Below are 25,045 nucleotides of genomic sequence, written 5' to 3'. Positions count from 1 at the left end.
AAACACAGTGTCAATCATTTCAAATAAGCAGAACCATAAAGTATTTGTCTTTTGGTGAGAGCTTATTTCAGTTAGTATCATGTAGGCAGGTCTGTGTGTTCTGGGGTGTTTGCTCTGAGCTAAGGAAACTTGAGCGTCTATAGTGCAAACCACTGTTTCCATATGCTCCCTCCCGGAAACCAGGCTGGGTCAACCAAGACTCAAGCCTACTAAGACGGACGCTAGCTTTCGGCTCGAGGTTGTATTTACTAATGAAACAGGTTGGAAACACTCTTTAGTATAAATATTGCATTTTACTTTCATGCTGTCAAGACTCAGCTACAGATGCTCAAGCACAGAGAATGGGAACTGTGTCAGGAACAGAGAAAGCAAGGGACAGAGAAAGGACCACAGAGCTCCGCCCAGTGAGTCATCAAAGTGCTTTATTTTGTAAAGCCCGGCTCTTGACTGGAGTGTCTTGTTAGCACGAGGAGATACAAGGCAAACTTCCTCCCTCTGTCCACATGGTTCCTTGACAGAAATGGATGACAGAAAACTGTCACAGACAAAAAAGAAAGCATTCTGTAAACTTCTAGAAGCATGTACAGATTGGCCACAGGTTACTCAAATTGTGTCCATGGAACGCGCCTGCTCTTTACCTCAGGGACTTCTTTCTGCTCTCTGGGGCGGAAGAAGCCACAGAGTCACTTCAGAGCGCTGCCAGGGACTCCATGCCCAAAGGAATGGCGGGGAAGACACAAGTCTCAGGGATGGGGACAGTCACCTCCCAGGCAGGGGTGTGGATAATAAAATGGGTCAATAGGAGAGGTGGGTACCAGGGCCTTGCTGCTGGTTTCCAGAGGCAGAGGTACTACTTCTGTGGGTTTTTGGAACCTGGCAGACATGGGCTATATGCATACCCCACTAGCCCCCTCCACCCCGGTGAGTCAGGCTTGAGCAGCCCTGAAGAGAAGGTATGGGAGGGGCAGGACCCATCTTGTGGTTCCGTCATTCCTGAAGGGCAGGGTTTTGGTTGTTCTTGTTTTTTTCCTCTTCCGAAACTGCCTACAAAAATCATCTCCGGTTTTAAACAAAGAATTTCAAAGGCACAGCTTTAGCACAGTGTATGAGTGGATCGCCTAGTCTAAGCAAGTCTAATATCTGAGCTTGACGCCTTTTGGAAAATGCCAGAAAAGTTGGTAAATACTTGATGGATACTGGAAACTTAAAACTTGATTAAAACACAAACAGCACAGTTGAGGGCAATGAGCTTACACAATCAGATTTGGGTTAAACATTGAAAAAACAAACCAGGTTGATAAATGGACACCTGGAGTAAAATAAAACCACCCTTTCCACTGACCATAGAAGACGGCTTGCCCAGTCCTCTGACTAAAGCATTCATCCCAAAACATGACCCGCGGGGCACATTTCAAATAAGACGAACATTATTTCACCGACTCTGTAAAATGACTTTACATGTAAACGTCAAAAAATTACATGCTGTACATTAAATTTTTAGATTCAAAAAATATCCCTGTTTTCCTAATAATGTAAACAGTAAAATTGGGGGTTTTCCATTCAAGGGACGACAAATGCCACCGTGTTAACAATGGTCCAACATAAACATCAGATAATTCAGAGCCGCCATCGCCAGTAGGGGAACTGGGAGGTGGACAGAGCCGCTCGCCTTCCGTCCAGGAGATGTCCACAGCATTGCCCAAAACTATGCACTTTCCAGGTCAGCTTAAATTTTGACTTTTAGCATTAACTCCTATATTGCAACATAAGTAACAATGACGAAGAAGCTTGGGGCCAGAAAAGAGAAGGAAGCGCTTTTCCTGGATGTATTCTCTGAGGTGAAAAGGTAGTGTCAGCTAGGGCAGCAGCGGCTGGCCGGAGGAGGGACACCAGGTCCCTGATGTCTGCAGGCCTGGCCCCGGGCGGGTGCAGAGAGAGGCCCTGTGCCAGGGAGAGATGGCAGCTGCCCTCTGGCCAGGGCTGGGGGCTCTGGACATAACTAGTAAGGAGTATCCACACGGGTGGCCTGGGGCGACATCTGCAGGACCTTGTTTTCCTTGGAATCACCATCGTTATTATTATCTTCATTATTATTATCTTCATTATTATTATGAATACTGTCTGACCTCTTTCGATCCCCACCCCCCCCCCCCAAGAAACCCAATAAACCGATCCACAGTTTATTGTGTGAAGCCAACAGAATTGGCCTGACATGCACGGCCTTCTCCCCCGCCCCCCGCCCCCGCAGATCTCATTCACTCATTCATCCCCTTTCATTCATTCACTCGGCCATGGCTGGAGTTACAGCGTCGCTGCCCACCCCCCTCCTCCTCCCCCGCACTCTGAAGCTGCTCATCACGAAGAGTCTCATCAGTTAATTCATGGTTAGGGTCGAGCCCGCTGCAGGCCGGCCGCCCGCGCAGTCACAGAGAGCTGGACCCCGCTGCTGGGAATGCTGTTATGCGAGTAGCCCCCCCCCGCCCGCCCCCCGCCAGTCCTCTCGGCCTGGAGATGTAAACGAGGAGGTGTGCTTCGCGGAGTGTGGTTTCTGTCTCTTCTTACACCGGAGCCACCTCTGTCCTTCCCAAGCCCACGTCTGTCCACGGCCCGGCAGAAGGTTACGTCAAGATGTGGCCGATAAAGTCCAAAAAGCGCTTTGAATACTGTTCGGGGTTCACGGTGGAGATCTCCGCGCCGGCCTGCGCAGCGTGAAAGCAGAGGGGACACGGGACACCATCAACAGGGGCCACACAGAGCAGAGCGCAGCAAACCTGCGCGGCCTCCTGGCTCGTGACACACGGACCCGGGCCAGGAAGTGGTGCTGAGTAACCAAGGGTGGCGGCACCTGGGTGTGAGGGGAGGTCGGGAGCTGACCGCTGGCCTACCCACTCCCGCTGCTGTCGCACTACCATGTGGACCGCGGTTAGAAGTCACGAGGACATCTCTCCTTAGGGACTTATCTTTGGTGGGGGGCTCCCAAGTGGCACCCGGTGGCCCCACCAGCAATTGTCACCAGTCAGTGGCCACTCAATGCATGCATCCATGACTGTGGTGCTGATCAGGACCCACGGCGCCAGGGATTATTAGGGACCCCCAGGCAGTGCTTGAGGGGCCTCCAGGGCTGCACCCAGTACTGCCTGAGGGACCGTGTGGAGCTGGGAATATTGGACATAGCTTGACATTAGTGGCAACACATTTGGTTAAAAGGAAATTTGGGGACAGTGACATAGGGGGAGCAATAGGGTCTCTGCCAACTGCCCCAGACATCATAACACTGAGGAGTGCATTTTCCCCAAGGGGACAAGAGCTGGCTCCTGAGCAAGGGGTCCCAGGGAGCCACTCCCCACTTCCTAGGAATCTGCAGGAGCAGGTGGTGGGAGTGGGGAGGTGCTAGTGGGAAGACGGGAGCCGGCAGCAGGCCCAGGTGGTTCCTACTGAGCTTCGAGAGGGAATGCCAGAGCTGTGCCAAGGTACCCAGTGTTACTTATGGTCACTGGGGACAGCCTGGATTGGGCTGCTCAGATTCCCTTGCAGGCTGAGCAGATCCCAGCAGCAACTCAGCACAACAACTACTTTGCTAAGAGTAACAGGCAAATCGCACATGACTTTTGTCCATGCAGTGTACTCTGCCCGACTTGAGGCCATGCAGTGTACTCTGCCTGACTTGAGGCCATGCAATATACTCTGTTGCGTCACTGAGCTGCTAACTACAGGAGTGACTGAACCGGATGTTTGCTATGGTCCTCTTGGTTCTGAATCTTACAGCAGGAAGAGGGGCCATGGGAACCAGGGAAGGCCCCAGGGTTCAGCCTATCCACTTCATGTGCCCCCACCCACCCAAACCCTGCTCCCCGCCTCTCCCTGCCAGCTCTGCCAGTTGAGGGATGTGGAGTCCCCAGGTGGTTTCTCAGGGCCACATCCGGGAGACGTGGACTAGGATTCAAGCTCGGCTCTGTCTCTGCAGTCTCCCGTGACTTCAGCCAGAGTGCACCTCGGGGCAGCCAGGGAGTGTGGAGAGAACCCTCTCAGCCTCCCACCAGGAAAGGATGTGGTGTGACCTGATATGCATATTTCACCAAGGTGCTCACTGGTGAAATGTCCTCCCTCAAACTCTCCACTCGTGACTGATGCAGGATTTCCAAACTGCTCCCTGAACTTGGTGAGTGAGGGCTTGGTCTGTGCTCTGCAAACAGCAGAAATCTATAAAAAGTTGCTCATGTTGTCACTGAAATATTTCTATGGCAAATGGGATCGGGTTCGAGGCTGATTCCACTGCTGGAATGACAAGCCTATTTGGTTCAAAAATAAAGTTGTTGTTTTTTTTTTTGAAGGTGGGTGGGGGACAGGCCATACCCAGCAGTATTCAAGGACTCTTCCCAGCCCTGTACTCAGGAGTGACCCTTGGTGGTGCTCGGGGAAGTGAGGGGGTTGTGGATGTGGTGATGGAAATGGAAGCAGTGTCAGCTGCACGCAAGGCAACTGCCTTAACCCCTGTACTATCTCTGGGATGGAGCCCAACAAGACCCATACGATGGACGCCACGAACTGGGCCGGTGAGCGTAACTGGTGGGAAAAGGGGATGGGGCTAACACAGAGCGGGCCCTGCTCCCCAACACCTCTACGCTCCCACACCCAAGCAAGAAGTCATCTCCACTACCTCCTAGTGGTGGGACCCCGAAAGCTGCTGTAAGCTCTCTTCCTCCATCCTCCAACCCATCAGCTGGGACCCATTAGTATGGCTAATGTGAAGGGTGCTGCCTCGCGGATTCTGAGCACAGCACCTTTCAGTGGCCAATTCTGGGTGTGCCCAATGAAGGTGAGAGACTTAATGTGATTCAACTTTGATCTGGGGGCAAGAGTGATAGCACAGTGGGGCGGGCATTTGCCTTGCAGCACACGACTGAGCCTGGTTCGATCCCTGGCATCTGTATGTTCCCCAAGCACCATCAGGAGTAATTCCTGAGTGCAGAGTCAGGGCTAACTAACCCCTGAGCACTGCCAGGTGTGACCCAAAAAGCACAAATACCCGAACTAAACTCTGATCTGGCCCTCAAGAATTCTATAATAAGAAAAAGTACAGTTCCCAGTTGGAAAAGAACTCTAATCCTGTGTATTTTGGATGTGTCCGCAGTACGTGGGCCCAGAGCTCTGGTTCTGAGCATTTTGGAAGATGTTTATTTCTGAAACTGTTTTCCAACAAAAAAAGAATTTGTCAAATATCTTACTGATGCCTGCACACTCCCAGTGGAAGTTTAAGTGACTTGCCAAAAGTTCATGGAGCCCACCGGGAGTCTTACAGGGACCGAGGCCCTCCTGCAAAGGGGCAAAACTGGGCTGGGCCAGCGAGGACCAGGAGGGAGCAGGGAGGGACACCCGCGGGTGGGCGCACTTACCCCGTGTTTAACAGTCTTTGCAGCATGCGCAGCTTTCTTTTTTGCATCATAATGAGTCAGGATGTCGATAATGGCCATGAAGTACACCTCTTTCCTGGGCGAGTCTGCAAAGGAGGAAAGGTGAGTGTGGCTCAAAGGACAGACAGACAACCCTGGAGGGACAGTGTGCTTGGGACGGGGATGCTAGGTAGGGGCATGAGGCCCCGTTATGTGGCAAAGGCAAAGGACATTTTCTCAGTCACTCATGCTTATGTTTATGACACTGACAGCTCAGCCCTGTTGTTTTTCTCCCTCTTTGATGGGGGGAAGGACCTCCCAAGCAGCACTCAGGGGGCCTGGGGACCACTTTCAGCTATCATCAGAGCAGAGGCCCAGTACTGCTGGGGTCGGGGCAGCAGGCATGCAGTGCCAGGGTCAACTCACGCAAGGCGTGTGCCCCAACCTCTGAGCTCTCGCCCAACCCAACTCCATTCTTTGAACCCAATTTTCTCTCCATTACAAAAGTCTTAGAAAGGAAGGAACCCAGGGTGTCAGCAGCAGAGGTCCAAGAATGACAATTCTTATTCTGTGGGTTCATCTGTATCTTCCTTCACAATGTGTTTTGCTCTGAGAGATATAATGTAATTAAAAAAGTGCTCTAGGAGCTAGAGTGATAGTGCAGAGGGTAGGGCATATGCCTTGCATGCAGGTGTCCCTGGTTCCGTCCTCGGCATCCCAAATGGTTCCCTGTGCACTGCCAGGAGTGATCCCTGCGCGCAGAGCCAGGAGTAAGCCCTGAGCACCACTGGATGTAAGTAGTAAATAAGAAATTCTAGATTGGGGCCAGAGCAGTAGAACAGTGGGTAAGGTGTTTGCCTTGCATGCAGCCAACCCAGGCTCAATCTCCTGAGGCCTCCAGGAACGATGCCTGAGCACAGAGCCAGGAGTAAGTTCTGAGTACTGCTGGATGTGGCCCCTACGCCCAAAATAAGTGAACAATAAGCCAAAAACATTACACTTCATAATCCCTATTTATTTCACTACTATGTAGAACTGTTCATGATTCTCACTGGATCTAATGGCACAACTGGAGAGAAGGAGGTATCTCTCACAATATCTCTCTTCTAAATATTTCCACAACTATGATGTTTCAGCAAAGAGCAATAAGAAAGCACATCTGACCACATCTCATATTTTGTGTGTTAAATAAACAACCTGGCAAAATAGGAAATTAACTTGGCAGATGGGCCACAGGATTAAAAAAAAAATTGTTGCTAAACCACTGTTTCCTCACTCTGAAAACAAGAGGTCTGCTTTTATAGTATCCTGACATACACATGTTCTATTTGAATATAAAATAAGTAACGACAGTACAATGTGACCGTCTACAGTGCTATCCAGCTGCCCAGATCCTGGTCACGAGCTCCTAGCCCCAAAGAATGACAAAGTAAGACTTGGTGCGGAGCAGACAGGCACGTACCTAGCCCTCAGGGTCTGTGACATTTTATTTTTTGGGTTACACTGGCAATGCTCAGGGTTTACTCCTGGCTCTGTGCTAAGGGGCTACCCTGGCAGTGTCCTGGGGCCCACAGGTGTGCTCAGGTATGAATCAGGGTCAAGGTTACAGGGTCGAGGTAAGTCCTTTAACCTTTGAACTCTCTCTCTCTGTCCCCAAAGATCTGTTACATTTTAGTCACATAAAAGATTACTAGGGGGAAAAACTGCTTTAGAGCATTTCTTATATACATTAATGTGATTTCTCTGTGTGTCCACGTATGCTGCACGTAGAGAAATTTCCCTGGATATTACAAAACTCAAGGGCCACGTTCCTTTGCATTTCTGCAACTTTAACCTACTCCGGGGTCCCGCAGTGAACTCCCTGGGACTCTGGAGGATGAGGCGTCCTCGGCTGTGTGTTCTGAAGTGGGACGGGGGTGACAGCGGCAGCTACAAACCACCTTGCAGGCAAAAGGGCACCGCGGGGCTCGGCTTACTTTCGTGGCATTTAATTCCATACACGTCGATGTTGGGATCAAACTCGCCGGGAGCCAAGGGAGGGGAGCTGTTGAGCGTATTTCCGGGGCTGTCGGGAGGGGTCCCCACGGGATGTGTGCTGTCGCTCTCCCCCTCCTCGTCCCCCTCGTTCTCCTCGCACTCCACCTCCTCCTGTTCTGCTCGCTCCACGTCGTGGATTCCCACCAGCAGGCTGTAGTCCATGAGCTTCAGCTGGGCCAGAAACTGCAGAGCAACAGACACCACCAGTGAGGCCTTCCGCTGCCCCCACCGCATGGAAGGAAACGCTTCTGGACCACAACGCACATCATGGGGGTGGGGGAAGATGGGAGGGAGAGGGAGGGAGAGAGAGGGAGAGAGAGAGAGAGAGAGAGAGAGAGAGAGAGAGAGAGAGAGAGAGAGAGAGAGAGAGAGAGAGAGAGAGAGAGGAGAGAGAGAGAGGAGAGAGAGAGGAGAGAGGTGAGAAAGAGAGGAGAGGAGAGAGAGAGAGAGGAGAGAGAGAGAGAACAGTGGGTAGGGCACGTGGGGGTGGGGGAAGATGGGAGGGAGAGGGAGAGAGAGAGGGAGAGGGAGAGAGAGAGAGGGAGAGAGAGGGAGAGAGAGAGGGAGAGAGGAGAGAGAGAGAAGAGAGAGAGAGAGAGAGAGAACAGTGGGTAGGGCACGTGCCTTGCACACAGCTCATTCAGGTTTGAGCCCCAGCACCACATATGGTCCCTGTGCTAGCCAGGGATGATCCCTGAGCACCCAACATTTGGGGAGTGGGTGAGGCCCAGGTGCAACTTCTGGAGGGGTCCCAGGAGGGGGTACAGAACAGAGACCCTGATTACTGCTCACCCAGTAGCTGAGCCCTCCCTGGTCCAGCCCGGCAGAGACTTGAGGATGGCCAGGCGCCAGGGAGCCCCCGTCTGACAGGCCTGGGCCAAGGTGAGGGGGAGTGACTGGACCCTCCGTGCCATTTCCCAAACACCCCGCCAAGGGTTCTGGGGGTGCCGATCAGCTTCTAAGAAGACATCGGCCTGAGGCTGGCTGTGGGGCAGCGCCAGGAGACTGGCCGACCCGAGCGACGTGGGATGTGTGGCCCCTCCTGGGAACCTGGTGGTCCTCGTGCCTAATTCCACATTTGCACCAACTGGGGAGCCAAGTTCTGAGAGGGCTCCTGTTTGGGGGTCTCTCAGGGGTCCCAGTGCTGGCCTTGTGTAGCACCTCCAGCTTTTTTGGGGGGCCAGGGATGGGTTTGGGTCAGACCAGACCCCAGCTCTGCTCGGGGGTCACTCCCAGTGGTGCTCAGGGGGACCACGCAGTGCCAGAGGTCTGACCAGGGTTGGCACATGCAAGCAAATTTCATGTCATCATGTGTGACTTGAAATCAGAGCACAAGTGTCTAAGGACATGGTGCCACTCGGGGCCCAGCTGTGCCGACGAACGTCTGGTCACCCTGCTAGGCTCAGGGCCCTCCAGGGCTGCACCCAGCAATGCCGGGAATTGAACCCATTGAGTCCCATCACTGCCCTTTTTCCTGGCCCCTGCAACCTCGGACTCAGTGAATAGCGTTCTCCTAGCTCGCATGGCTCTCTCAACAGGCAGCTCTATGGGACTGCCATTTTTTTTTTTTTCCTGAGCCTGACCATGGGTGGGCTGGAGCTATAGCACAGCGGGTAGGGCATTTGCCTTGCACGTGGCCGACCCAGGTTCAATTCTTCCGTCCCTCTTGGAGAGCCCGGCAAGCTACCGAGAGTATCTCGCCCGCATGGCAGAACCTGGCAACCTCCCTGTGGCGTATTCAATATGCCAAAAACAGTAACAACAAGTCTCACAATGGAGATGTTACTGGTGCCTGCTCGAGCAAATCGATGAGCAACAGGATGACAGTGATACAGTGACAGTGACCATGGGTAGGAGCTGGCAGGGATGGCGGTGGTGGGTGGGGGGCCTGGACTGGTGGGAACTGGAGGCCGCAGGGAAAGAGCTGGGACCAGAGTTCGCCTCGTGGCCCTGGAGGAAGCCCCCACATCCCCTGCAGGCTCAGGAGAAAGAGATGGCTCCGTGGGCCTCGGGAAATTGAGTTCATTTCAGCCAGTACCTCAAGAGCCTCCGTTCACATGGTCTGGCGTTTGTGTTCAGAATGATTTCCTCAGTTCTGTGAGAGACCCACCCGCCTGCTGCAGTCCACTCTGTGAGGAGGGTCACCGAGGCCTCTGGGCACACAGGTGTGGACAGACTGGACCTTAAGCCTGGGGCCTGGGGGCACCTGGGGCGTGGGGAGCTGTTTAGGCCATCTGCTATGATGACGACCGGCCATTTCTCGACCTCAGTAATGCCATCTGCATTTTAATTGACAGAGAATATTCTGTTTAAGGTCCAGTGTCGGGGTCCATCTACTGAAAAAAGGAGAAGAGGGAAAATCATGACCTGAAGAACTCTGAAGAAGGCTTGGTAGACGAGAGGGGCAAACCCACAGCACCTGCCTTGGGTCCAGTCGGGTTGGAGGGGGGGAGGGAGGGCGAACAAGCAGGTCAGATGGCGAGAGTGATTTTTCCCTCTCCAAAAAGCACTGAGATTGGAGAAAAGTCTCATATACTGAGTTATAGACAAAGTGATCTGAATGGAAGGTCCCTGCCACGGCCGGCGAATAGGTCGAAGGGCAACGGCAGGCGGGAACGCAGGCAGACTCTGCGGTGACTACTCTCCCCTTTTGCCCCAACACAATTAGATGATTTATTCAGCTATATTTAACTCCTCTTTTACTTTAGGCATAATACAAAACATAAAATAAATTTTTAAAAAGCCTCAAATTAAAAAAAGAAACAGAACTATATTCAAACTGGCCCGTCAGCTAAATTAGAAAAGTATGGACTGATGAAAACATTAAACTCGATTAAATTCTAGCCTCATTATCAAGATCATATGTCAAGCTACTTCACCATAATTACCTGCTTAGAAACTTAATGATGCTTCTGCATGAATTTAAAAACTAAAGGCACTTTTATCAACCACTGAGAATATTTCTTAATGAAAGAACACTTTATGCCCTGTCTCTATTTCAACAAAATGGCTATGGCCATGCGTGGGATTAAACTATCCTAATCCTCTAATCATGGGCATTATTAGAGACAACAAAAGGGATAAGAGGATCCTTATGTAATTCAACTGTAAATTTGAACTGCTTCAGTTACATTATTTTTGGAGTCTAAATATCAGAGTGATATATGACTAGCAGAAAAAAAAAGATGAAAACATTTTTTTCTGGTAGATCACAGATAACCCTAAGGGTTATTTGCCATAACTGCTAAAACAATATTATTCAGGATCAAAGATTTCCTGATTAATGAATAAAATTTCAAAAGAGACAATGTCTACTTATGCTACTGAGTTACCAGATTAAGTTGACTCCAAAGGAAACGCTTAACTCATATGGATTTTAATAAGGGTGACTGACAATGAGGAGAAACAAATGCTTCATTAATGAAAGACTATAGATGATAAAAAGATGATAAAAGCAAAGACTTATCCACTAAAAAAAAAAGTCGAGACTTGTGTCTATCACAAGTAACCACATTTAGGTACTGAGCCAAGAAAGTAGGATAAAGTAATGGGTGAAAGGGACCAAAAGGCACGAACTTTCCATGAGAAGTCAGTCATGGGGCTAGAATGTGCAGCATGGTGACCCTGGCTAATAAACTATATTGCACATTTAAAAGATATCTTATGAACTTTCATGACAGGAAAAAAAATGTAATGATGAGTATTAACTAGATTAACTGTGGTGAACATTTCATAATCCATGCAACACATAATAAACATAGAATCAAATGAAACTCATATCTAAATTTTAAAAAGGTAAAAAAAATCTGGGAATTGTTTGGATCATACCAAGTGAGTTCATGGGCTATTCCAGGCTCACTCTGTGCTCCAGAGTGACCCCTGGCGGTGCTTTGGGGAACCATATACTGTGCTGGGGTCAAGCTTGGCTTGGCTGCATGTAAGGCACGATGTTTTGCCTCCTGAACTGTCTCTCCAGACCCTCCCAGGTAAATTTCTTTTTCTTAAAGTCATTTATGAGCTAAAAATAATTATGAACTCACTTGACCCAAGAGTTTCACAATGAAAGTGCTGTAAGAAGATCACAAAGGAAATTAGCTTATGGCTTCAGCTCTTGTGGGGAATACAATCGAAAGCATGACAGTGGTTCTTTGGCCAAAATAAAACAAGTTGTGTTTAATGTCATGTAACGGAGTATCATTCACCAGAACCTCTCCGTGGCAGATCTGTGTGGGGACACCGGGAACAGCATGGCAAGGGACGGGGATAAAAGTACACAAAACAAAACTAACATCGAAGAAAAACTTGGGAACTGCAAATCAGAATTCTTTTTGTATTGTCCTGTAACACGGACTTTGAATATAAAATGTCTGGGCCAGAGAGAGAGAAGAAAGAGGTGAAGCCCTTGCCTTGACGCGGCTGGAACCATGAGCCTGGTTTGAATCCCCGGCTCTAAGAGAAGCCCCTGAAGACTGCTGGGCGTGGCTACCCCAACCCCCCAAAGAAGACAATGTTTATTTTCTGAATTTATTTCTCTGAGAACAAAATGGCACCGGAAACGGTAACACCATTCTAATAATCAAAAGGGCAGCATATGGTCTATTTGTTATTCTTAAGCCCTTAGAAAGAGAACCTCTTCGATTCTCGGCAGAGCCCAGTTCTCACAGCAGTTTCTCTCACACTGCCTCTGTGCTTGCCACCGGGCTCGAGCCGCCACAGGGGCCCCGTCCACAGCGACCCTCCGTTTACTCATTGAAAGAAAACAAATAGATTCAAAGTGAGGGTTTAACACAAGATCAAAGTTAAAAGGAAGAAAACGCAAAGTGAACAGCTATCTCCTACCTGTATTTGAGCTGCCCGGTTGTTCGACGGACGATTTGGTTCATCCTTACCCCCCTGACACTGGTTACGGAGGCAGTGAGCCTGCATGAGTGCTTAGCCACACACAGACAGCAGGTGCTTGCCTAAAGCAGAGGTTCTGGAACTTTCCTTAAATCACCTGCAGAGTACCTAAAATTCCTAACGTCTTCTAATATTCCTACCAATGACATGGTTGGGGGCCAGGCCACAAGCAGGGCTGTGTGAGCCGTGTGTGAGGGGCGGTAATTCCAGTGTGCAATCAGTCCACTCCGGGCCGCGCTGACAGAGCAGACAGTGGCTGACCTAGCACTTTTCTTTGTCGACACAGGCCAGAGACGCAGCTGTTTGCAAGTCATCTGCTTCTGATAATGGAGCCCAGGTTTCTTCAACCTTCTTATGCCCGCAAATGGCACCTGTCCTGTGCACAGGCCCATGGCCTGGAAGTTAATCATCACCATGGCAGACTGATGCTTTTCAACCTTTCTACACCTGAGGACCAGGGCTCTGAAGACCAAGGAGCAGAGAGTATCTTTTCGCCTTGGATACAGCTTTAAGTAGATGCTTCAAAAAGCTCATCCAAACCAGCAGTGTTGACCCACTTAGCCATCCTTTATTATTTATCCATTTTTCTTACCTCCACATCCTTTTTCAGTTTTTCCAAGAACACCTTTTTGTTGTTGTCGTCAATATAGATCTTTTGGCCCTCATTAATGAAGTCATTATCCTTTAAAGTTGGCAGTTCTTTGGCCTACAACAAATAAAAAAAATCAAGACCTTAAATTAAAAAAAAATTAGACAATCAAACAAAAATACCCATGTGTGTCTTCCAACCCCGGAATTGAAGTTTCTATGTTTGGAAACCAGATTTCCATCCATTTCCTACAGGGGTCTTACTCTAGGCAGTAAAGTGTGAGGTGGTTTTGGCACCGCCAGGGGGCACCAGTGAGCCATGGCCACTGGCAGCCTTCCCAATAGGCATGGCGGGCTAGAGGGATCATCAGGCTTTGTTAACTCACTTCCTGATTTTCTTGGGAATGACTCTGACTGTGTTCTTAGATTCACTTTCTTACAAGTAAATGGAAGAAATGTCTTCTAAGTGTAGACTCTTGTTTTCTTGGCAATCTTTATGGGGGATCCTTCATTTTCTTTATGGTACAATCCACACCCAATTTGTGAGTCAGGGCGGAGATCTCAGCAGGGGTGAGCATCCTGTCCTTCTCGCCTTTCTAGACACCGCTCCACCGGGAAAATGATTCTGTTCTGACTTGGGCAACGCCATCTTTTAACAAAAAACGTGGTAAGTGGAGAAGTCCTACCCTTTCAAGTGAGCAAGAGGATGGTCAGCTGACAGAAAATCTGCTCAACTACAAGAGGGCAATGATTCCCACAGGGGGCCGAGAGACCGCTATGAGTTCCGGCTGTGGTGTTTAGGATAATAAAGGTGTATCACTTGGAAATGGTGTGGCTCATTCTATTTAACTTTGTGCAACCTGGATTTTAGGAGAATTCTAGACCTATCAGAGCCTCCTGGCTTCCTTTCAGCTAAGCAGCTAAGCGTAGATTATTTCTTCCAGTTGAAAGGATTCAACAGAATATATTACCTTTGTTAGTCAATTAATGGATGCCGAGTGTTTCCTTTGCCCTAAGTGTGAAGCAAACAACAAACAGAGAAACAAAAACAAAAATAGCCCAATGAAAGAACAAAATTTTCCTTTCTAGTTCTCACACTGCCTCCACTGTCTCCCACCCCTCTTTATTGTTCTCAATAAAAGAAAATTCACAGTTTCTATCTGTTGAGCCAACTTTTCAAATGTCTGAATGGCACCTGTCCTACCCTATTTTATAAGGTCTTCACATGCACGTAAATGACTCACACTACATGCACACACATATGTGCACATCCATAATGCAGCAGATTCCACATTAGTAGCAAAGCGACTTTGAACTCTGAGAAAAGAACATGTGAAGTCCTATTATTTTGAGATAGAACCACCGCTACAATCATACCCTGACAAAGCAAGTAGAGCACAGTTCAGAAATCCAAAGATGGAATCAAATAAGCAATAACTGAAGGACTGTCAGACACTGTCACTGTTCATCGGGCACCAGTAACCTCTCCATTGTGAGACTTGTACTGTCAGACACTGGATAAAAAAAAAACGAGCAGGTAATACTAAAAGAGTTAAAGTACACTTCTAAAAAAAAGTTTTCAACTCAGGCAACCAGATGAAGCTGGTCGGAGAAAATGTAAATGTAGGAACACAGCGCCCCATTGGGTGTTGGAATAAGTCATCCCAAGTCCTGGCAGAGCTGTTCTACTTGTAAAGACTCTTGTGCTGTGCCATAGCATCTTCAGGAAATATGAATGCAATGCCATTCTTCACAAAAATTAAGGGAGGGTCTGGGAGATGCACCGCCTACATTTGACATCAGCAAGAGTCAAAGCATCTATTACTGGATGGGAAGACAGCATAGTAATACTGAATACTTGAGCCTATCACACCCCGGGTCCTATTAGCACAGGACATGCAACAAAGTCTCGCGGAGGTGGAAAGGAAAGCAGCTGAAGCACCTGAGCTTCGAAAACTCATCAGAGGGCAGAGAGGGGCAGCCACCCTCAGAAAAGAAACCTGCTGGGGAAAGGGCAGTGGAGATGGAAAAGAATTATGAGCCTCCAAGTGGACAATTCGGGAACTCATAGCTGTCTAGAAAGGACAGCGATGCCCTCCTAGCCTGCTGCGCGTCTCACACACAAGCAGGGAGAGGAATTTCCTGTTTCTGTGCAAGAGAACGTGAAGACCAGGAGGACCGGTGGGAAGTGACACGTTAGACATGTGTTTGCAATTCAGCCACATTAATGAAGGTGCTGGCTATTGTTGGGTCATCCCGCCAGAAAGATCTCACGGGGCAGCAGAGTTGGCCTTATAAAAAACTCTGAATACCCTGTTGTCCATCACTGAACTCCCTTGTGAGTTTTACCGGCACTCAGCAGCCTGGAACAAGTTCAAAAACGGACAACCAGATTGGTGAAAAGACTTTAGGGCTTATTGAAAGGACCAGGAGACAAAGGTGAAGCCTTTGTAGGATGCCACGAAAAGAACTATCACTGGCCCACCAACAGCCCGCTGCCTGTGTTCCCACAGGGTGTGGGGGACAGGGAGCTGAGGCCCAGATCCTGAGTGTCCTCTTACTTGCTGGGGACCTGGCGCTGGTTCCTCGAGAAGTCCCCAGCCTCAGTCCTTATGTGCTTATGTGGGGTATCCCCTGGACCTCAGAGCACTGTGATAATCATGTATGTGCATCGATTTCTTTTTGGAAGGGGGGATGTCTGATGTCAGGAATCAAACCTGGGGTCTCTTGTGAGTTAGGAGGTGCTCTAATCACTAGGCCACACTACCGGTCCAGCATCCACATCGTCTCAATGGCACTTTGAAACTGTCATTTAAATTATTATTAAAAATATCTATGTGTCACTGTGCTTCGCAATTTTACAATACTGCCAGTGGTAGGGTTACCTGCATACAACATTCTAACACCCCCTCACAGTGTATCCATTGTTCTCCAACACTGTCCCCAGATGTTCCTCCCAGCCCCCCATAACCTTCCCCTTAACCCCCTTCCCCTGCCCCAAGTCTTTCAATCATGGTGGGTTCCATTCTAGATCAGTTCTTGGGTTTCGTTACTTTTGTTCATTTGTTATTCCCTTACTATGCTTCTTTTTATCCCATATATGGGAGAGATTGTTCTGAATCCATCTCTCTTTCTGTTTGACATAGCTTAGCCTGATTCCCTCCAGTTCTATCCATCTAGTGGCAAATTGCAAGATTTTGTCTTTTCTTATAACAAGTAGTATTCCACTGTGTATATGTATCACAGTTTCTTTACCCAATCATCTGTTCTTGGACACTTGGGTTGTTTGTAGATTTTGGCTACTGTGAATTGTGCTGCAATGGACATAGGAATACAAAAGTCTTTTCTGAGTACAGTTTTTGGGCCTTAGGGAAAATCCCCCGGAGTGATGGATTGCTGGGCCATATGGAAGCCCAACTCTTAGTTTTTTGAGGTGTCCATATTATTTTCCAGAAGGGTTGAACCAAATGACATTCCTACCAGCAGTGGACAAGGGTCTCTTTCTCCCACACCCCACCAACATCGGTTGTTCTTGTGAGCCAGTCTCACTGGGCACCTTCAATACTATCTGCATCTTATAGTCAAGGAGATCAGAGATGTTGTGCTATTTAAGGAAGTTTTCCCAGTCTGGAAGTGGCCCTGGTCAGCCTGTTTCCATGCTGTGCCAGGAAGCCAGCAGGCTCCCTCTTGGCATCTGCTGAGGTTGCTCCTGAGAATCTAATCCAGGTCTGTGTGACACACTTACACACAGAATGGCCTGTCTCTCCCATTGTCGCTTCTTTCAATGTGAACATTCAACATGTTGCATGATATTGAAACTGGCATTTACTATAGGCAGGGCAATTTCCTCAAAGGGAAACAAAAGAATTATAATTAACTCGCTCTAACAAAGCTTTCCCCTCCAGAAACTTCATTCCTGGGCTTAATTATTCCCCCATTCTATCCTTCTGATAGTGGACAATGCTTATATTAAAATCATACCGTTGTATTTTATGATGATTCTTTTGTCTCTGAACAACACCAGGGCAGATGGCTGGCCGGCCAGTGCTGGGCTCTGAACCAGCAGAGCCCCCAGCAGGCTGAGCATACACTGTGGTCCACTGGGCTCTTTTTTTGGGGGGAGGGGGGTTTGGGTCACACCTGGCTATGCACAGGGGTTAGTCCTGGCTCTGTACTCAGGAATTACTCCTGGCAGGGCTCAGGGGCCTATATGGGATGCTGGGAATCGAATCCAGATTGGCCACATGCAAGGCAAACACCCTGTCCGCTGTGCTATTGCTCCAGCCCCAGCTCTTTCATTTTAAAGGGAGAACTAGGAAGCTAGGAAAGAACTGTGAGCAGCCAGTGATTCTCCCCTTTGCCTTGAAAGCCTGGATGATGGGCACTGAGGAGAGAGCTTGAGTCCCAGGGTCAGGTTCTTTAATAACGGGTGACTTTAATCCCTTTTCCAGCCCTGTGCAGATGTAGCCAGAGAGCAGAGGAAATCACCCAGGCCGAGGACTTCAGCGCCCCATGGCTGAACTGTGGATTCTGGGGCTGGCTGCCAGCCAGCGGTCAGCAGCCTTGCTCAAGTGGCAGGAGGTTAAGTGTTTATTTGCTGGGAACTGAGAGCCCCTGGCCAGTGTGCTGTGGGACTGTGACAGGGAACTGTAGGACAGCACTGGGTAGGTGCTGGGTTGCCAAGGACGCGGCCTGGGACAGCAGGATCTTCTTCACCACCTATTTGAGGAGGTCCGTGTGTGAATTAAACGACAGAGAACAGCAGTTCTTCAAAAAAAAGGATGAACTACTTCCTAGTTTCCTCCTAGACATTTTTTTCCTTAAATAAAGGAAATAAGTTCTTTAGCTTGGGATATAACAGATCATGTTTGAGATTTCCTTTGTTTTCAGGTTTTTCTCCAGGGCCACAAGTGTTTCCTATGACTCTACTTAGTGTCCTTATATCGCACAAGCCTGGCAGATGTAATGCGAGGTTATTTTGTCCTGTCTCTGTGGCAGACTTTCAGATGTGGAATAAGGTACATCAGATGCTCTGCGTGCTCCACATCTGACTGTCAAATCTGGTTAGAAAATTCTCTTCAGTCACCGAAAAACCCTCCTCCAGGAAAACCCACCGGGGACACCTTTCTCATTGAGAGCCAAATGAGAATAAAGCACTGCTATGAGAATAAAAACAGGAGAAAGTGAATCCTTGGAGTAATAAATTATCAACATTATATTCAGTAACATGGAATAAAAATGAATAAGTAAAAAATATACAGCCAAAGACAGAAATTTACCGGCTCCTACCTTACCATAATTTCCCAGGAATCAGTGTTTTTAAAGCCATTACATAATAAAAGTGAGTCATTTAAGCGAGTGCCATTTTGCTGCTTTAAAGCAAAAGTTCACAAACTGTGACCTTTGTAGACAGAGACATGCAATCAGAATACTCCAGGGCAATGGACTCCTTGGGAGCATTTAACTTACTCTGAGTTGTAAAAAGAAATTATTTCTTCTTCTTCTTTTTTTTTGTTATAGGGTGAGATGTTTTTGTTTCCTTTTAAAGAACAGTAATATAGACCTCATCAGGTCCATATTCTTCAAAGTAAAGAGACACTATCATAACAGTATTGGTCTCAGTAAAAAATGGTTTATGTGTAGTTAAGACAACACAAATTAACTTGCAGCCAAAATGGTCAAGATGTACCAGTGACTGTGCACTTTTTATAGAATATAAAAATCTTAAACTATTAAATGACTTGAAGTTTCTAAGAAAGACCCCCAGAAAAATAAATGTCTCGCAAAAGGTTTGTTTCAAATGGAAATTAATCTTTGTGTGTATATATAAATGCATATGTATTTATACACCCTACTTGCACATATGTTACATACATATATTTTAGTCATATTTATACTTTTACTTATTTCACTAGTTTCTGCAATCTGATGTAGGTGCTAGTAATATCAGGTATTTTAAAAACAGTAAGGCCAAAAAATTTATTTTAGAAAGACCTAAAGTATATTTGAGAGAACTAAAACACACTTTTTTTGGGGGGTTGGGTCACACCTGGCAGTGCTTAGGGTTTACTCCTGGCTCTGTGCTCAGGGATCACTCTTGGAACCATAAGAGGTGCTGGGGATCAAGCCAGAGTCAGCTGTGTGCAAGGCAAGTGCTCTACCCACTGTACTAGCTCCGGCCTGATAACTCAAAATAAAGCATCACAAATTATTTATGGTCAGGAAAGAGCTGAAAGGGCTGGGACAGAGCCTGGCATGCACGGGGCCCTGGGTTGAGTCCCCAGCATTATGTGTTCTGCCAAGTGTAGCCATGCACAGGGCCTCCCCTTAAAATCTCCTTCTAAAACCCAACAAACCACAGATATTTAATATCTGTATTTACAGTCAAAAGCATAGCTCCAAATACACAGAATTCAATGACTATAATATAGCTTTATCATAATTTTACAATTATACTCAATTGGACAAAGTTTACATTGCACCAAAAAAAAAAACAACTATTGCCATTAACAATAGGAAAATTAAAAATAGATGTATTTGAAGCACATGGAGCCAAAATCTATATACCACAGAGCCAAGTTCTTATTTTAGTCTGGCTGGAAACCCCAACAGGAAGATGGAATGAAGTCCTGTCACACTTGAGTGTTTAATGCAAACAGGATTTTGGCACCAGAAGGTTTCAATGCAAAGGATAATACAGAGCATAGCACTCTGTGATTAAAGGACTTGTATTTCAGAAAGAAATAAATTTTTGGTCGATGTGCTCATTTGGCAACCCATTTAAAAAAAAAAGTTCAATTGTAAGTCTTGATTCAACGAGGACTGCCTGATGTCCCTTTGAAGCATTGTACTGGGACACTCTGAACGGATGCACAGCATTAAAAACGATGGACTAATCATTGTCTCATGTGAGACTGCTCGGGTCACAATTGCCTCGTTAGTTCAAGCTCACCTAAATGAGAGGAAACTTGCAGAAAAACGCTCCCCGCCCACCTTTAACTAGGCTTGCCAAAAGCTTCGTGAAAATCAGTCTAATGGGGCTGAAAATTGACTGCAGAAATCTTTCAGGAGAGAAATTGAGATCAACCTTAGACTAAGGTGGGATAAAGATGATTTGATTAAACAGCATTACTGGGTGTTACCAATGTGGGGGGCCATAAGAAATGTTAAAGAGATTTCTGATCAAATCAATTTTTGTTTGTTTGTTTTGTTTCTTTGGGCCACACCTGGCAGTGCTCAGGACTCTGCACTCAGGAATTACTCCTGGAGGTGCTCAGGGCACCAGATGGCATGCTGGAGATCAAACCCAGGTCAGCCGCGTGCAAGGCAAGCATCCTACCTGCGGCCTATCGCTTTGGCCCCCCTAATCACATCAGCTGTGCCCTTCAATGCATTCAAGCATTGAATCTCTTGTGGAGATCCACGAAGAGGCAGAGGATGGCAGAGGGATCGAGTTCCGACAGAAGTGCCCATCACAGGTATCTGCTCACAGAAGAATCTTTTCTGGGGGAGAGGTGGTGGTTTGGGGCCACACCCGGTGTTGCTCAGGGCTTACTCCTGGCTCTGTGCTCAGGGATCACCCTTGGTGGGGTTCTGGGGACCATACAGGCTACTCACTGTGTTCTCTCTCTCTGGCCCTTCGTGTGGAGAAACCTTAGCAGTCCAGCAGGCCTGCGTGCTCACCTTCAGGGCTTGAGATATGACCTCACAGATATGACCTTGCTAACTTATCTGCACCCCAGCCCCCCTAAAAATGTGGACATTTGTGGTCAGCACCAGTATGTAGACTTTTTAGAATTCTCTTTATTTTTTTTCTTTTTTTGGATCACACCCAGCGATGTGCAGGGGTTACTCCTGGCTCTGCACTCAGAAATTACTCCTGGCGGTGCTTGGGGGACCATATGGTATGCTGAGGATCGAACCCGGGTCAGCCGCATGCAAGGTAAATGCCCACCCTCTGTACTAGCTCTAGCCCCGACATTTCAGAATTATTCCGTTGAACCTGTTCTATCTGTGTAAAGCAGATGGGAAGCAGCAGTGACGCGGCAGAGAGCCAGAAAGGCCGTGTTTCCAGTGAGTCCCGGCTGTGGGTGGACGCTTTCCCCGAGACTCAGGAGCTAACTGGTCCAAAGTAACACATCCTTCTCCTCTAATGTTGCCGGGCTCCAAAGACACAATGGCCCTCTAGCCCCAGGGATAATGTCCATGGTGACAGAAAGGCCGGCGTGCAGCTGTGCTGCAGAGAAGGCAAAGCCAGCAGGTTTGCCGGCCCCCCCCCCCCCCCCCCGAGGGCAGATTTGCCGCCCCCTGGGGGGAGTGTTCAGGACAAGGTCTATGAAATGTCAGAGTGCGAAACCCAGGCAAGCTCACTCCTACACAGCCCAGTTGAAGGCTAACTCAGCCAACACCATCATTTTTATCATCTTAATGAAATACACCTGCAGCAACCTGGCTAACATTCAGGACACACTGCAATTTGGAAAGTTTCTTTTCCCCCATCCCAACTCTTTCCGACACCAGGAGATTAACAATTGTCAGCTTAAAACATCTCATGGGCACCGCTCCATCCCAGTGACATAAAAATTCATCTGGGCTAGAAAGATAGTGCAGTTGGTACGGCGCTTGCCTTGCACGAGGCCAACCTGGGTTCAATCCCCGGCATCCCACATGAAAGCCCTGAACCCACACCAGGAGTAATTCCTAGTGCAGAGCCAGGAGTAAGCCCTGGGAAGGAGTGTCTCCTAATGGAATGAACTGGAGGGAGTGGGGGAGGGGAACTGCAGCCTTGGATAAAATCAGGGAGTACCTTCTGTTTGCTTCAAGAAGGCAGACTTCCAGGCGGCACTGTGCTTTTTTCTGAAAAGGGGGAAGTTCATCAAATTTGTCTGGGAACCTCTGATCTCAGGCACCTCCCCCCACAGGCCAGACTGGGGGAGGATTTGCACAGGGCAGCTGGGAAATGCTCACACGAATCGCGTAAGGGATCGCTCTTCTCCACACGCCACACTTGCCAGTCAGGACACATGAAATTCATCTTCAAAATGCCCAACATCTCCCCAGGGCCTGGCATGTGGCGCCGTGGCGGAACACATGCTTTTCTGGGTTTAACATCTGACCTCGCACACATATGCCATGAGAGCTCCAGCCACCCCGATGAGTAGTCCCAACAACAGCGGCAAGCCAACACCTCCGCCCCCAACTCTACCTTCCTGATACCTGGCCCCCTCCTGGGTGCTAGACAGGGATATCCGCCCCCTCGCAGCTACTGGACACGGACACCTCCCCCCGCTGGGACAACCAACCCCCTCGCAGGTACTAGACAGGGACACCCGCCCCCTCCTGGGTTACTGGATACGAACACCCGCCCCCCCAACTTCCTGGACAGGGACCCAGAAGAATGGTATACCACCGCTCCCCCGAGGGTCTCAGCAAGCACCTGACCCCACCATTGAGCAGGAGGAGCCAGAGGCAAAGTGGTACTGAGGCGAGAAAAAAGCAAATACTTCAATTTACAAATGAGGACAGACTTGTCCCCAGACCTCAACTTTCACTGACGGCAGATGGGTGGCTGGCCACCGGCTTCCCTAACGCCACCGTCTGGCTCCTGCCCCCACAAGCCCTGTCATCTGAGGCATCTCCAGGCCAAGAGGCACAGGCTGCTGGGGCTGCCTTTAATTCCAGGTTTGAGAAACCAGCACCGAGAAATGGTCCCCAGCATTTGGGTCCGGAAACAAGTGCCCCTAACAAAGGCCGGTGGGGGTAGGGGTCACTTCTGTCTCGGGAGGAAGGAATTTTACAGAAGTCGGTGAAAGTGTGAGTAGGTTTAGGGTCTGAAACCTTGACACTCTCCCTTTCACGCATCTGTGCTGACAGCGGCAAAGGAAGCGCTTATTATTAACTTTGAGCTGAAGAAGAAAGATTCCTAGGACACACTGCTGTGCTTTTGTACCTTGGGCTCAGGTCCTGCCATCTGTGTTACCTTGTTTCCAACTGCAGCCCCAATAACTAGTGGAGAGGTAGCAATTAATTATAATTTGTTACAATTTAAAGATCACAAAAGAAATGCTGCAAACTGGTTTAGGAAAGCATTTTTCCGATGTGAATGGATGATGAATTCTCCCCAACCCTTAGTGTCTGTAATAGGTAAAATGTCAGAGATGGTGACAGTCACTTAATTGCTTGTGCAATTCACAATGCCCACAAATCGACAAGGCGGCTTTTTGTAGCCCATTATCCAAGTGTCAACAATGATCATCGCCAATATAGTTATACAAATGCCAATTGCAGGGCAGCTGTTTTCTTTCAAATGGGTTCCAGGGAGAAGGGTTATATGTTAAAAGGAATCTTCTGATTGTGACCCTGTGACTCCATTAAACAGGCTTGGCTTTTACCTAATAAAGTCAGACGTGAGTTTTGAGGAGCACACCGCAGAATCTACGAAACAAAATGCATATTTGTGTCAATCCCCAGGATCCCCTCTCGGAGGAACACGGGCTTTTTAAAGAGTCAGGTCAAATCCCTCAGAAATCAAGTGAGTCCAGTTATGTTTCCTTTTACTTCCCAGCGTCCCTGCTGAGGGGCTGGCTCGCTGGCAGCATGCTAAGACTGTCATTTGTAAAAATCAGCCCGCTCAGCTATAATTACTAATTTGATGTCTCACTGGAATTGCAGCGCAGCTGTGAAAAGATGGACCACCAGGGAGATACGCATTTCTCTGTCTCATTTACAGGAGGTGAAACTGCTGGAGCCGTGAATAGAAGATGCCCTTCCATTAAAAAGGAAAGAATTAAAGAATAAAACAAGTCAAAGCCGCTGTCAGAATTTGACAACAGTGTTTTTTTTTTTTCCTTTTTAAAAAAAATTTAAAACACTACTCTGTTCTTTGGGGGGTAAAAAAAATTAAAGACATCTGTACATGCGTGTTCTGATACTTGTTGCCATGAAAGTGATTCCATTATTGTTAGAATATAACTTCTTTATTTCCTTCAGTTCCATCTTCATTATTATGCTAATGCAAATCACACTAATTATGTGTCAAGCTGAAATCTCAGGGATGGGACTTGTCTGCGCCTATAGCAGCAAATATTTGAAATGACAGTTTTAAAACTTGTCATCAACAAGTTAAAAGTATGGGAAATTAAAACAGTTATAATGACTCAAAGAAAGGAAAATGAAGAATTCCAGTGACTAATTAAGCCGCATCAATGGAGAGTCTTCTGTGAAAATTGTTCTCTGCACCGTGACAATCATTTGGTAGAGAATATGGTTCCACACGACAGCACTGAAAATAATGCTCTTCCAATACATTTGGTTTCTTTTCCAAAGACTAAAATGTAGACAACAGTTTTGACCTGCTCCAAATTATCTCTAACCAGAGCAAGGAACGACTGTCTTGCTAACAAGCATGGTTTTACTTTGGAAGACAAAAAGTCGCATGCTTCTTGGGAGTGAAACATATAACCTGAAAATTGGGAGAAAAAGAAAAACAGACATTTTTTAGATGCCAATGTCCCACTTCCATGGCCATGTAAGCTCATCTACTGGCCTTGTTCCAGAGACTCAAAAATAAACCCTAAAAGAGATCAACTAGCTGCAAAAATTTCCAAGATATGTTTCCGGCTGAGACCTCTGGGGCGATCTTGGAGGGCAGGTGGGCCAGCTCCCACCCTACCAAAGCCCTGGCAGCCATACCCAAGCCCCAAAGCCACTGCCATGGCTCTCACAGGACAGCACAGTTAAATATTCAACATCTCCAAACTCCATAGCCTGGACATCCCAGCGAGAGCACACCACACTGGATGGGATATGATGCAGAAGCCAACCGATTTCTAACAAAAACATTAACACAGAAGGCTTAATTTGCAACGGCCGCTCAGTAAATCCTCAGACAAGGACTTAATTTTCTTCTGTGGAAACATATTTGATCATTCCATTAGCCATTCAATGGTAACAAGCAATATAAAATAAATTATGGTGGGCCTAGCTTGAGGGGTGGTTGGGAAAATGAAGACATTGGTGGAGGGAAGGTAACAGTGGCGGTGGAATTGGTACTGGAATATTGAATGCCTGTAACAAATAATTATGAACAACTTTGTAAGCCATGGTGTTTAAATAAAGCATGAAACAAACCA

General features: G+C 47.8%; 1 protein-coding gene across 3 annotated transcripts in view; it reads right to left on the bottom strand.

The window, feature by feature from the left end:
- Positions 1 to 404: 404 nt before the first annotated feature.
- The window catches only part of PIP4K2A (phosphatidylinositol-5-phosphate 4-kinase type 2 alpha), a 173,277-nt gene continuing 148,636 nt past the window's right edge, over positions 405 to 25,045 (bottom strand). For all 3 annotated transcript variants that reach the window (XM_055146870.1, XM_055146872.1, XM_055146871.1), the window contains 4 exons: positions 12,919 to 13,032; positions 7,367 to 7,610; positions 5,394 to 5,497; positions 405 to 2,699 (listed from right to left, as the gene is read on the bottom strand). In XM_055146870.1, the coding sequence (XP_055002845.1) occupies positions 2,619 to 2,699; positions 5,394 to 5,497; positions 7,367 to 7,610; positions 12,919 to 13,032 (543 nt within the window). In that variant the 3' untranslated portion in view covers positions 405 to 2,618. The remainder of the gene's footprint in view (positions 2,700 to 5,393; positions 5,498 to 7,366; positions 7,611 to 12,918; positions 13,033 to 25,045) is intronic.

The sequence above is a fragment of the Sorex araneus genome, chromosome 9 (genome assembly GCF_027595985.1).
Source record: "Sorex araneus isolate mSorAra2 chromosome 9, mSorAra2.pri, whole genome shotgun sequence".
NCBI classification, from domain to species: domain Eukaryota; kingdom Metazoa; phylum Chordata; class Mammalia; order Eulipotyphla; family Soricidae; genus Sorex; species Sorex araneus.
This window is presented reverse-complemented; position numbering and strand designations above follow the sequence as displayed.